The 13,643-nt window shown below is 34.0% G+C and overlaps 1 protein-coding gene across 1 annotated transcript in view; it reads left to right on the top strand.

Moving 5' to 3' along the window:
- The window catches only part of LOC142337397 (choline/ethanolaminephosphotransferase 1-like), a 48,837-nt gene extending 45,427 nt beyond the window's left edge, over positions 1–3,410 (top strand). The window contains exon 8 of the mRNA XM_075386565.1: positions 2,082–3,410. Within this exon, the coding sequence (XP_075242680.1) occupies positions 2,082–2,192 (111 nt within the window). The 3' untranslated portion in view covers positions 2,193–3,410. The remainder of the gene's footprint in view (positions 1–2,081) is intronic.
- The last annotated feature ends 10,233 nt before the right edge of the window (positions 3,411–13,643 follow it).

The following is a 13,643-nucleotide window of genomic DNA, read 5'->3' on the forward strand; positions in this document are numbered from 1 at the left end:
GAATAATAATAATAAATTAAAACTTCGTTACTGCATTGTTATTTCTTGGGCGGGCTTCTAAAAGCCTTCTGTTGGCTTTCTGGCCTGACCTTTCTTGAGAATATTTCATATTGTATATAAATTGTTGAATGTTCTCAAGATATATAATAAAAAAATAACTAAATAAAAAGATAGTTAAAACTTCAGCGGTAGTTTGATTTCAGAATCCTTTAAAAGTGTAAAATGAAAAGAAACTCCAAATTGTTATTCTTTTGAGTGTTGTTGTGTTTCAGAATGGGGTGCTAAAATAAGCTTATTAGGCGAATTGAAGTGCGGCAGCAAGTCGTTCAGTCTTTCAAGTTCAGGCTTTTTTAACGCATGTATTGTTACATTTTTGCTTTCGCCGTTATAAGGGAAGTTTCAAATCTCGGATGGAAAAATGTTGACCATCGACTGATTTTTATCTCTATTTTTTTTCTAAGGAATAGAAAATAAAGCGAATGTGCACCTTGTTTATTAATCGTTTAGCCTAAATTTAGGAGAAATGATTGACTATTGATTGAACTAAGAAACAATTGAGCGACTGTTTTAAACACTTGGGTGGAGTTGCTATTGAAGGAGCTGTGGAAGATAAGGGGACAAGGTGACGAGTTTTCAAGCAGATGAATTAATGTAGAAATGATTGCATTCGGGTATCGGAGAAGAAAATGTTCTATTGGCCTATTAAAATCAACAAAACATAAATATTGATTTAGAGCGGTCGGCCATGCCTCTTGGGAATCAGCAGCCCGTGGGAATCAATCACAACCGAACATAGCAATGGTGTACCCAAAAATTCACTAATTTTTGGCTTAATGCTTTATGTTAATGCTTACATCCCATCTTAAAACATTGGGAAATGTGGTTAATGAGATTAAAAGCTATCAACCAATCAGAATTTAGAATGGCTAGTTGCGAAAAGTCTATTTACTCTGTCTGCTTATTTCGATAGAGTTGTGGAGAAATACTGAAATTCTTACGTGCTGAATTTCTTTGCGCAAAATTTCTAGATTCATTGTGGGCCTGTTGACGTGATTTTTGGACTAAATTGAATTCGCTAGGGTTTTGTATGATTTAATTTTTTTGTTCTTATGCGGCATTTTGACATTGATTTTCTCTTTTTTATCTGATTTTTTTGGAGATGGTTTTCACAATTCACTCATAGTCCGATCCAGGTCTAGTTTTTGTAGAATGAAAACTTTTTGAATTGTACGTCCAAGACTTTCACGTTTGACTTCTGAATTACCTCACTCACTGTTTCGATTGAATGGTTTTTAACTCCATTCACTCAATGAATTACGCAAGATACAGTGAATACAGTCAATGTCAAAATCGAAATGAGACGGGGTAAACCGATAAAGCCCGGTCACTAAGTCATTGAGAATTAGGTTATCAAAGTTCATTGAGTGTTTGCTAGTTGACATTGGGTTAAGCTTATTAGCTTTCAGTTTAGAAGCTGAAGCAAGTATAGTTTTAGAATCCAACCGAAACTGCACGCCGAATTGTAACTTTTTTGACACAAAAAAGAAAAAAAAATGATCAATTTATCTCTTCTTTTTTTTTCTTTTTTTGTTTCAATCCCGATGTGCATCAAGCGCGTCAACGGCGGCTATTTTCCAGCAATCTGCCGGTTATGTTTTTAATTTAACAATTTTTGAGGTGAATTGCTTTCCTGGTCATTCAAGAATTCAGAACTTGCTAAAATCGTTTTAATAAAGACCGTTTTAAAATAAGATTTTGATTTCAATGAGAAGGGTTTCATATATTTTTACTAGACTTCTATAAGTTCATAACTTAGTGTCAATTTATAGCTGAAAAATTGAACTGTTTTGGGACTTATTAAATCAACTGATCTGTTAATATTTGAGCTAAAAAGTTCTAAAGAAAGTAGCATGACATGCAGGTGTTTTAGAAATGAAAGTATTGCATGTACTTGACGATAAGCTATAGTCTAAAACGTACCTACCCTCTACCTGTTATTTGGAAGGAGTTTATGTGACGTAAGTTGGTTATGTGGATGGTATTCTATTTTGAAAGATAGAAATGGAAGAAAGTTGTCTTAGGTGGTTTCCATCCTGGACTTCCTCTACTTCGCTGCATCCAATATTTTCATCATCAGCCGAGATTTGGGCTATCCTGTCTTCTCTGTCAGGGTCTACAGTCTACCAATGTAAAGAGAAAAGCGACAGACAAACGAACAACTGCAACAAGAAGTAATATGAGAAGGGAAATGTCCAACATCTACAAAGTTATTGTCCACAAATCCTCCCCCAACCATGCTCTCAATTAGCCACCATGCTCTCAATCCACGTTGAAAAAATAGATCCATGGCAAAAGTGAACAATTAACTAACTTGCTTTGTATAAATCAAATGTCACGGTTATGGTTTGGTATCAAGCTAATGTGACGCGCAATCATGCTTAATTTGAGCAGTCGGATGATTCATAAACTGTTATGCTTATTTCATTTCTGATTTTCTCAATTATTATTTGCAATTAAAGATGGCTCGAAATAATTAACGAATTTGGGTTTGAATATCCGACTTTTTATCACGTTTCATTTACCAGCTCTAGAATTTTCAAATTCCATAATAGCAACTAAAATATGTCAAGAGTTCAAGTAACAGTCAGTATACCTTAATAAAAGGCGGAAAAGATTATTGCAGTTAGTCAAGAAATATCAAATATTTTCCATCAATAAACATTTTCTATCAAAGCTGGTTATTTTCTAACTGGGAAAATGAAACATTTATATTCCATGGATATTTTCCGTAAATTTCCACCAGAAGGAAATAAATACAACCCCTTTTAGGGAAACTGAAAGTAGCCATTTTGAAGTATATATATTTTGGTGTTCGATGAATACGTTTGTAGATATCTTTATTTTAAATGCTCTTTACTAAGAATGAACTGTAAGTAAGCTTATTTTAATCATATGTTGTAATTATTGTTTGCGTGATAAGTGTTTTGATTTTTCACCTGTCCGCAATATTAAACCAATTAGCCGAAAAAGTTATAATACACGCAACTATCTAGTTTACAAACATAAAATTAGCGAATTTGGCCCTGACTATGACAACTGTTAATAGCTCTCAATACACTTGGTTCATTCAAAATTAAACCTCCTCTTCGGCTAATTTTCCTTTCGACTATTATTAATGCGGCACCAATTTTCCACAAAATGCTACCCAACGAGCTAGAAAAATTGCACTGAAGTATTGAGTCAATTTTCACAGACGATTTACTGATAATTGTTCCGAATTTCAATGAAAATAGTATAAAAGTTCATATCGAAGGAAACGAAGTTTCCGCTGTAAATTTCCACCCAATTTAATGTGATTGAATGTTTATTTGGTTAAAATATTACAGAATAATTGAATATTTCATTCAGTGTTTTCATTGCTGTAATAACTGATTTTTTAAAAAGACTAAAATAATATAACTTATCATATAAGTGATTAATTGCTCTTGAACGAAGTTCATAGCAATTATTGTAATTGTGTGGTCTTTTTATTTTATGCAATATTTTCGCTTGACAATTTTGACTTTTCGAGTGACTTTTACGCCCTTGACTTTTTGCGTTTTGTGTGATCTAAATTTCTCTCTCAATCACAATTTAAAGCAGCTGAACTCAATTGGCGGCAATTTAATACTAAAAGTCAAATGAAAAGTGCGACGAAACTGGTGTCATTTTTACTTTAAATCTTAATAGTGGTATATGTTAACCTCTAATGTGGTTATTTGAAGTCCACTATTGAACTTCTCAGACCCATTTAGGCTCCCTCTCCCTCCTCCTCCCCCCATGACTGAAGCAGGCTGCAATTGATTAGAGCTCCCACGAGTCGTTCAAGAGCAATTCTTCCAACGTTTAGTCGGTTATGTTTGAAGCACAAAAATGTCTCTGTTTGGAATTGCGTTAGCTAATGTCACTCTCACTACAATGCACTTGACAACTCTAAAACGATCTAAGGGAAATGTTGGAGCAGTTCTAAAGCAGACTTGTTTTGTGTTTGACTAACACAACACCAAATGACAACATTGAAAAAGTAGAAATGAATCATATGATAAATTATATTATTATATGGATAGTTTCTCGGTCTGTAGAGGGTATCCCACTCTCATTGAGAGATGCTTGAAGAGATCTAACAGAAACCACACATCAGTATTACAGTTTCTAAATCAAATTATAACATCTCAACAATCATTAAAGAAACGGATTATTATCGGGTATTAGTTTTTAGACTATAGGTTCCGAAAGCTACGTCAGCTATTTTCTGCTAATCTGACAGTTACGTTTAATTGTTCCCGAACCAATTTTGACTCAATAATTGTAAACGTGTGTGTGTGTCTTTATGCAATTTTTTTTCCCTTTTGTAGAACATTTTTTGACGAAACCAAATCATACTCGGATTTCATTGCACTCATAAGAAAAAAATTATCTAGACTACATACCCTGAATTGAATTGCCCACTTGTCGTTTGAGATTAATTTGTCCGACGTTAGTGGGTTTATGTGTATTATGGCCCTGAAGCTGTAAGCTGAGCTAGCTGTATTGCGAAGCTCTTAGTTTTTACGACTCGAAGAGGAGTATTGGTTTTCTTAAGGTTTTTTTTTTTTCACAGGAAGTAGATTTGTTCACGCGGCATTTTGACCTAAAAGCAAAAGTGAGAAAATCTGTCTTGGTGAACAGATTTTCGCTAAGCGAGAGAAGTTTTTTGATCATGCGCTACGTTTAGTGAATGACTTTTTGACTTTGAAAAGTAGTTTTTGACCGAATTGCACATATAGATAACCGTTTTTTCGTCTAAGTGGCCAATTTTTTTTGCTTGTAATTTGGTTTTTTGTAGAAATTATTTTTATTCGATGCTAAGTTGAAATGCGATCTTCAGCAATTGATACCACAGTGTTTTGCGAAGCCTGAAAATGCGTTTCAAGTTCAAAATTAGCACATTTCTTGATTTTTTAGTTAATTTTTGGTTTTTTTTCTAATAATTTTTTCATTTTTGGATCTTTTAACCGTCTTTTTGCCAAAAATCAGTTAATATGGCAGATTTGTTTTGACTATTTACATACTCAACACCGCTTTCTTCCTCGGTGTAATTTTGTTTTATAAAATTGTACATATGCTAATCCGATTTTGGTAGTCTTTTTCCGATTTTTGTCAGTTTTTTTGTTCGTATTTTGGTTTTAATTACTAGAAATGGTCTTTTTGTGCAACATGAGGAACTTTAATTTCGTTTCAATGAAAATTCAATCATTTTTTGGCGTTAAGTTTTTGAAAAACAGATAAAACTGTTTCATGAATGCAGTTTTTTGACCATTTTTTTTTTTGCAAAATATTTCAATGTTTCGTATGCTTGAATTCTGCTTTTTCCTATTTTTTTGTTCTCTTCAGGAGGATAGATCATTTGTATCGGATGACTAGTTAGCTTTTCTATGTGTCGAATGCTGAATAATGAAATGTATTCGTTTTTCTTGATTTTTTAAATTGATTTTTAACTTTCAAAGTCAAGAATCTATTTTTGTTACGGTGTTCCTCACATTGTGTCCAGATTCTTCACATTCTAGTTAGTATCATTCTAGCTTTATCCTGTCACCTATTTATGGCACTTCTGTTTCTTGTTGATTGGTTTTTTTTCAGTTGTTAAAAAATTGAATGATTTTAGCTTTTTCTTAGATTTTCGTCATTTCTTTGTTTGCAATTATTTCATTCAACAAAAGGCAGTACTGAGAGTTTGCTAGCAAGCATTTTCAGAACTTTCCACTTAATACTATCTACTGCAACTTTTTTCCGGCCTTGGTGTTAATAAACAATTTTCTGCCTTTGAATATTCTTCTGCTGCGTATTTCTTTTCTATTATAAATTTAATTTTTGATTTAGTTTGAAATCATGTTGTCTGGCATATGTAGAATAAGGGAGAAGTGTGTGCTGTTTTGTGTCTTAGTTGCAGTGATTAGAAATGTACTTGTAGTGGTTTTCTGATTCTTAAATTTGAGCATTCCTTTTTTAAAAGATTTAACTTGTGTCTAAGATTTATCTGCCGTTTGCTTTCCCGATCTTATTGAGATAAGAATCATGAAATATTTGAGAACAATTGATAGCCCTGTCAGCTGTTTCAGCCCATCAGTATTTTGACCTTCTTATCTATTTCGGGTTTTTTAACGTTACCAAACATTTTCAATAAAATAAGATTTTGCTGCATTTTGTTTCTCTTGGTGACAGTGGTTTAAGTTTCTACACTTTTTAGATCAGACAAGGGGAGGTAATGAGTTAATGGTTTAACTTCCGCCGCAATTACGGTTTTATTTGTGAAGTTTTGACGCATCGAGTCGCTTCCGGAATTCTTCCGGCTATGTTCTTAAGGTTTTTTTTTACCGGAAGTACTATTCGCTCAGACGATGTTTTGACCTAAAAGCGAAAGCGAGTACAATTGCAGTGTGAACTAATTTTTTCTGAGCGAGAGAAGTTTTTTGATCATGCGCTGCGCTTAGTGAATGACTTTTTGACATTGAAAAGTAGTTTTTGACTGAATGGCACATATTTTTGACTGATAAACGTTTTTAGCCGTTTTTTCGTCTAAGTGGCCTAGTTCTTTTTGCTTGTAATTTGGTTTTTTGTAGAAATAATTTTTAATCGATGCTATGTTGAAATGTAAACGCCGGAAATTGATAGCACAGTAGTTTGCATAGCCTGAAATTGCGTTTCAAATGCGAAATTGGTTCATATTTCTTGATTTTTTAGTTCATTTTTGGCTTTTTTTTCTATTAAGTTCTTCATTTTTGGATCTTTTAGCTGTTTTTTTTCAAAAATCAGTTAATATGGCAACTTCCCTTTGATAATTTACATACTCAATGCCTCTTTCTGCCTCGATGTAATTTTGTTTCATAAAATTGTACATTTGCTAATCCGATTTTCGTAGTTTTGTAGCCAATTTTTTTCAGTTTTTTTTTGTATTTTGCTTTTAATTACTAGAAATAGTATTTAAGGGAACATGAGGGACTTTAGTTTTGTTTCAATAAAAATGCAATTATTTTTTGGTGTTAAGTTCTCGAAAAAACGGAAATTTTTTTCATAAATATAGTCTTAAATATTTTTTGACCACTTTTTTGCAAAATGTTTCATTGTTTCGTATGTCTGAATTCTGCTTTTTCTTGTTTTATTTTGTTCAGCAAGTTGAATTTTTTGTCTCGAATGACTCGTTGTCTTTTCTATGTCTCGAATGCTGATCAATGAAATGTAATCGTTTTTCTTGATTTTTTCTAAATTTGATTTTTAACTTTCAAAAATCAAGATTTGGTCTTTTTGTTACGGTGTTCCTAACATTGTGTCCATATTCTTCACATTCTTTTTTTTTAAAATCTAGTTTTGTCCTGTCACCTACTTTTATATTTGTTATATTGAGTTCTTCAGTTGTTAAAAAATTGAATGAGTTCAGCTTTTTCTTAGATCTTGGTTTCTTCGGTTTGCAATTGATTTAATTCAAAATAAGGCAGTACTGGGAATTTGCTAGAACGTCTTTTCCAACATTTCTAATTATTACTATTCATTGCAATTTTCTTGCGGGCTTGGTATTGTTTTTAGACAATTTTTTGCCTTTGAATATTATTCTGTTGCTTTTGTTTTTTGTGATTAATTTAATTTTTGAATTAGTATGAAATCATGTTGTCTAGCATATATACAACAAGGCAGAATCATGTATTATTTCTGTCTTAATTGCCATGATTAGAAATCTAATTGTAGTGGTTCTCTGATTCTTAAGTTTGAGCACTCTTTTTTGAATAATTTTGACTTTCCCGTCCTTTTTAAAAGTTTTTATCCTCCGTTTGCTTTCGCGATCTTCTTGAGATTAGAATCATTAATTATCTGAGGGCAATTGATGGCCCTGTCAGCTTTGTCAGGCTATCAGTTTTTGACCATCCTAAAAATTTCACTTTTTTAACGTTACCAAACGTTTTCAGTAATAAAATTTTGCTGCATTTTCTTTCTCTTGGTGACAGTGGTTTAAATTTCACCGATTTTTAGATCAGACCCGGGGAGGTAATGAGTTAATGGTTTAATAAGAAAGGTAATGGCTTCAGCTTTTTGTGAAGTTTTGGTGCTTCGAGTCCCTTCCGGAATTCTTCCGGCTATTTTTTTTTAACCGGAAGTACTATTCGTTCAGACGTTGTTTTGACCTAAAAGCGAAAGTGAGAAAAATTGCCATATGAACTAATTTTTTCTGAGCAAGGGAAGTTTTTTGATCTTGCGCTTCGTTTAGTGAATGACTTTTTGACTTTGAAAAGTGGTTTTTGACTGAATGGCACATATAGATAACCGTTTTTAACCGTTTTTTCGTCTAAGTGGCCCATTTTTTTTGCTTGTATTTTGGTTTGTAGAAATGATTTTTATTCGATGCTGTATTGAAATTTAAACCTTGGAAATTAATAGCACAGTGTTTTGCAGAGCCTGAAAACGAGTTTCAAGTTCAAAATTGGCATAAATTTCTTGATTTTTTAATTAATTTTTGGCTTTTTTCCTATTATTTTCTTCATTTTTGGATCTTTTAGCCGTCTTTTTGTCAAAAATCAGTCAAAATGACAACTTCCCGTTGACAATTCATATACTCAATGCCTCTTTTTACCTCGATGTAATTTTGTTTTATAAAATTGTACATATGCTAATCCGATTTTGGTGTTGTTTTTCTATTTATTCAGTTTTTTGTCTGTATTTTGGTTTTAATTACTAGAAATATTCTTTTTGTGCAACATGAAGGGCTTTAATTTCGTTTCAATAAAAACGTCAATGATTTTTTAGCGTTAAATTTTTGAAAAACAGTTAATTTTTTATAAATGCAGTCATAAAAGTTTTATGACCTTTTTTTGCAAAATGTTTCAAAGTTTATTATGTTTGATTTCTGCTTTTTCTTTTTTTGATCTGTTGAGGAGGATAGTTTTTTGTCTCAGATGAATCGTTGCCTTTTCCATGTCTCGAATGCTGAAAAATGAAATGGTGTTAGTTTTTCTTGTTTTTTTTAAATTTGATTTTTAAACTTTCAAAACTTTGATTTGAACTTTCAAAAATCAAGAATTAGTCTTTGTTACGGAGTTCCTTAAATTGTTTCCATAATGTTCACATTCTAGCTTGTATCATTTTAGCTCTGTCCTGGCACCTACATTTATAATGGTTATATTGAGTTTTTCAGTTATTAACAAATTGAATGATTTCGGCTTTTTCTTAGATTTTCGTCATTTCTTTGGGTTGAAATTGATTTCATTCAACATAAGGCAGTACCAAGAGTTTAGCAGAAAGCCTTTTCCAGAATTTCCACTTATTACTTTTTGTTTTATTATTTTCCGACCTTGGTATTGTTCTTTATCATTTTTTGCCTTTAAATATTACTCTGTTGCTTTTCTATGATTATTTTAATTTTTGAATTAGTTTGAAATCATGTATTCTAGCATATATTCTAGAAGAAAAAAAGTATATTTTGTTTTTGTCTTAATTGCAGTGATGTCAAATCTAACTGTAGTAGTTTTCTGATTCTTAACTTTGAGCATTATTTTTTGAAAAAATTAATTTAGTTTCTAAGTTATTATCTGACGTTTGCTTTAGCGATCTTTTTGAGATTAGAATCATGAATTATTTGAGGGCAGTCGATAGCCCTGTCAGCTTTTTGAGACTATCAGTGTTTTGACTATCCTAATTATTTTGCACTTATCCCTACCAAACGTTTTCAATAATAATTTTTTTTGCGGCATTTTGTTTCTCTTGGTGACAGTGGTTTGTGGTTTAAATTTCACCACAGTTCAGACCGGCGGGGGGGGGGGGGGGGGGGGGGTTAGATCAGACCGGGGGGGGGGGTGGGTGTAATGAGTTTATGGTTTATTAAAAAAAGGTAATGGTTTCAGCTGCAATTAAGGTTTTTTGTCAAGTTTTTACGCTTCGAGTCGCTTCCGGAAGTCTTCCGGCTATGCTTTTTTTTTTGGTTTCGTCAGACGATCATTTTTCGTCAAACAATTGTTCCGGAAATTGTCTTTCGCTTGACCTTTGAGTGTTTTTGGCATAATCTTGATTTGAGTTGGCAAGGGTGGTATCGCCGAGTGGTTAAGGTGTCTGACAATTATTCCGCTGATCACGGGTTTGAACCTCGAATGTTGGACCCTAAAAAGTTGTCAAAATAGAACCCTCTGAAATTAAGTGCCCCGCCTGTCATGACTGCATTGGGAGCATCATCACATACCTCACTCCACAAAATGAATTTTGCGCTTTAAAAACTTACGTTTACTTGATAGTACATAGTTTCTTTTTAAATCTCCTATAGTTTTTTCAAATGACTTCTGCATCTGTATTCTACAGCACGCGTCTTTTTGGCAGCTATGCCGGAATTCTATCGGTTATGTTTTCCTTATTCTTCTAATCTCAATAACTTCACAACTGTGACTCAATTATGTTTTAACATCATAGCTGAGAGTAAACAAGTTTTCATGTCAACTACAATCTTTCAAACAAATTCATTTTGATTTTTCAAGTAAATGTGAGTAGTTCAAACTTGATCAAAGGTGGAATAACTGGCTGTCTTTTTCTCAAAAGGAAGAGTTTATGAGCTCTGCTTTTCGCATATCGCGATTTGAAAAAGTTCAAAGGTACACAAAAATGTTCCAGATGTTTGCCAACACAATTGACTTTTGAAAACTGTAAGGCAAAAATACATAGCTAAATTTGATGGTGATATCTTGAAAGTATTTCGATTTTTTGAAATGTTACAAAATAAAGAACTTTGCTAACCAACCATTCGCAGTTTTCCGATTTTAGGCAAGTATTTCAAAAATGTTAAACTATAAAGGATATTATTTATTCTCTTGTGATTTGTCGATTCGCTCTTGATTGAAAATTCAATCTTTTGCACTGCAAATACAGGTTTTCAGTCAGAAATTGGCCTCGCCAGTTGGCCATTTGAAATGGCAACGTTAATATAAATTGACTATTAAAAGTTCCAATTCGTAGCGCAGATTACACAATTGAATTGTTGCGTATTCGAACACAGAGGGACAATCAGGAACCCGTGATACTGCCAAACGCGCTCGTCAATGCACATTTTTGAGAGAACGCTACGATGGACGGCTGAAAGATTGAAAAATGGAAAATCCAATTGAAACCTGCAATCTTAGCGGAGATATATTTCGATAGACTCCTCTAGGACCCCAAATGGATAAAGTTATACTTCATGTAGAAACCATTTATTAGGAACAAATCCCCAATTATTATGTAATTACAGAACGTGAGAGCAACGCAATTCACATATAAAACATGCTTGGGAGATACGTTGCCAGCGAATGAAGGAAATTGGCATCCTTTGTGACGACAAACCTTGGTCTATCTCGATCAAATGCGTGTATCTTTTCCCTATTTAACCGTTGGAGCAGAAGGTCGAATTGTGGAAGATGACCCTGCATTGACTACAATGTAAAATTTTCTCAGAAATGTAATGCAACTTAAGATTCCAATTATGAATCATCCATAGGTAATTATGCGATTGCAAATAATAGTGATGATAACCTTGAATCATCACACTTAATTCGCTGAATTTGGGGGCATTCTGGGAACAGTCCAGTCTATAAGGCAGTGTATGTTAGGCTCTGTGGAAAATTGAGAATTACAACATCTCAAAGCACTTCGAAGTGAGCCGGTTAATAACGGTTTTTATCAATCCTCAATCAAAGCGAAAGTGGTTCAAATTTTGCCGGATTTAATTGCTTGAATGAGATAATCAATTAACTAAATTGTTCGCTCGAAGTATCGCAGAAAATATAAGGGCTGATATGTCTGCAATATACAGCAAATCATTTGTCAAGGAAGGCATCAACAAACTTTCTAAAAGATTGAGCAAAATATTAGTTACGTTGCAAGAAGGAAACGCTATAGCTGAAACCTAGATTTCAACTCTTCAAAAGTTCATCATGCGTAAATTCCACCGTAAAATTGAAATTTCCACTGTTATTTCCACCTTTAAATCGATATGTCCCCTGATAACTCCACCTTTAAATCGAAATGTCCACTCGAAGGTTCACTTTCTTTTTCCAATTTTCACCTTTACTCCACTTTATTCCACAATTTGTCCAATCTTTCTACTCATTTCACTGATTTTCAACGGTGGACACCTAGACCCGGGAATTTCCTATTGAACGACATCCTATTAAAACCAATAATATTAATATTAACAAGGTAGTCTGATCAGTTACAATCTTTCCCAACGGAAATAAGCATCACTTCGGTAGCAAAATGAATCTCGTTTTATCATTTGGAACAAACGCTGAAATCAATCGGTTCCGATCACAAAATATGATGAAGAATTTGTCGTTGCTCAAGTTAAATAAATCTGTAAAAGCTGGATGCTATTAACAAATTTCCCCGGGTTGAATTTTTCCGCCCAAAATGATGTAAGAGTGGGGCTGCAATGGGAGGATTTTTTAGGAAAATGCAGCTCAAAACTCTTACGTCTTTTTTGGCTGCATTGGGCTTCCAAGGGGGGTAAAATGGTGTAAGAGTGAGGGGGTAAAAGACAAATTAACCCCCCACTCTTACATCTTTTTTGGTCTGTCAAGGGGGGTAAAGCGATGTAAGAGTTGGCGGGTAATTGAGAAATTACCCCCCAACTCTTACATCGTTTTACCCCCCTTGACAGACCAAAAAAGACGTAAGAGTGGGGGGTTAATTTCTCAATTACCCCCCAACTCTTACATCGTTTTACCCCCCTTGACAGACCAAAAAAGATGTAAGAGTGGGGGGTTAATTTCTCAATTACCCCCCAACTCTTACATCGTTTTACCCCCCTTGACATACCAAAAAAGATGTAAGAGTGGGGGGTTAATTTGTCTTTTACCCCCTCACTCTTACACCATTTGACCCCCCTTGGAAGCCCAATGCAGCCCAAAAAGATGTAAGAGTTTTGAGCTGCACTTTCCTAAAACATCATCCCATTGCAGCCCCACTCTTACATCATTTTGGGCGGAAAAATTCAACCCGGGAACCTTGAATCATCACACTTCACTGAATTTCGGGGGCATTCGGGGAACAGTGCAGTCTATTAGGCAGTGCATGTTAGGCTCTGTGGAAAATTGAGAATTACAATATCTCATAGAGCACTTCGAAGTGAGCCCATTGATAACGGTCTTTATCAATGCTCAATCAAAGCGAAAGTGGTTTAAATTTTGCCGGATTTAATTGCTTGAATGAGAAAATCAATAAACTAAATTGTTCGCTCGAAGTATCGCAGAAAATATAAGGAACGGCATCAAAAAGGTAGACGAGTACATATAAATCTGCGATAGAAATTGGAAATTGAGGTTGTCGAAAGAATCAATTTGAGCACATTAGAGGCTTACGGTCATCTTTCACTACCACCACATCGACAGGAATTTCTACGAGATTGCTGATAAAAAATGAAGTTTGTATTGGTGTATTGGAGTATATACGTAGTTCGTTCGTATTCGCGTCGAAAATCCGGAAAGGAAATTCGTCCGTTGCTACAATACGATTTGCTACATTTTCATTTATTGTACAAACGCTGCCCGAATCCACCATAACAATAGTGTTGAAGTTTCCAAATGTGACGTTTTGATTCAGAGTTGTGATGATTTGACTCTCAC

Source organism: Convolutriloba macropyga, chromosome 4 (assembly GCF_964194025.1).
Source record: "Convolutriloba macropyga chromosome 4, txConMacr16.3, whole genome shotgun sequence".
In the NCBI taxonomy this organism is placed as follows: Eukaryota; Metazoa; Xenacoelomorpha; order Acoela; family Convolutidae; genus Convolutriloba; species Convolutriloba macropyga.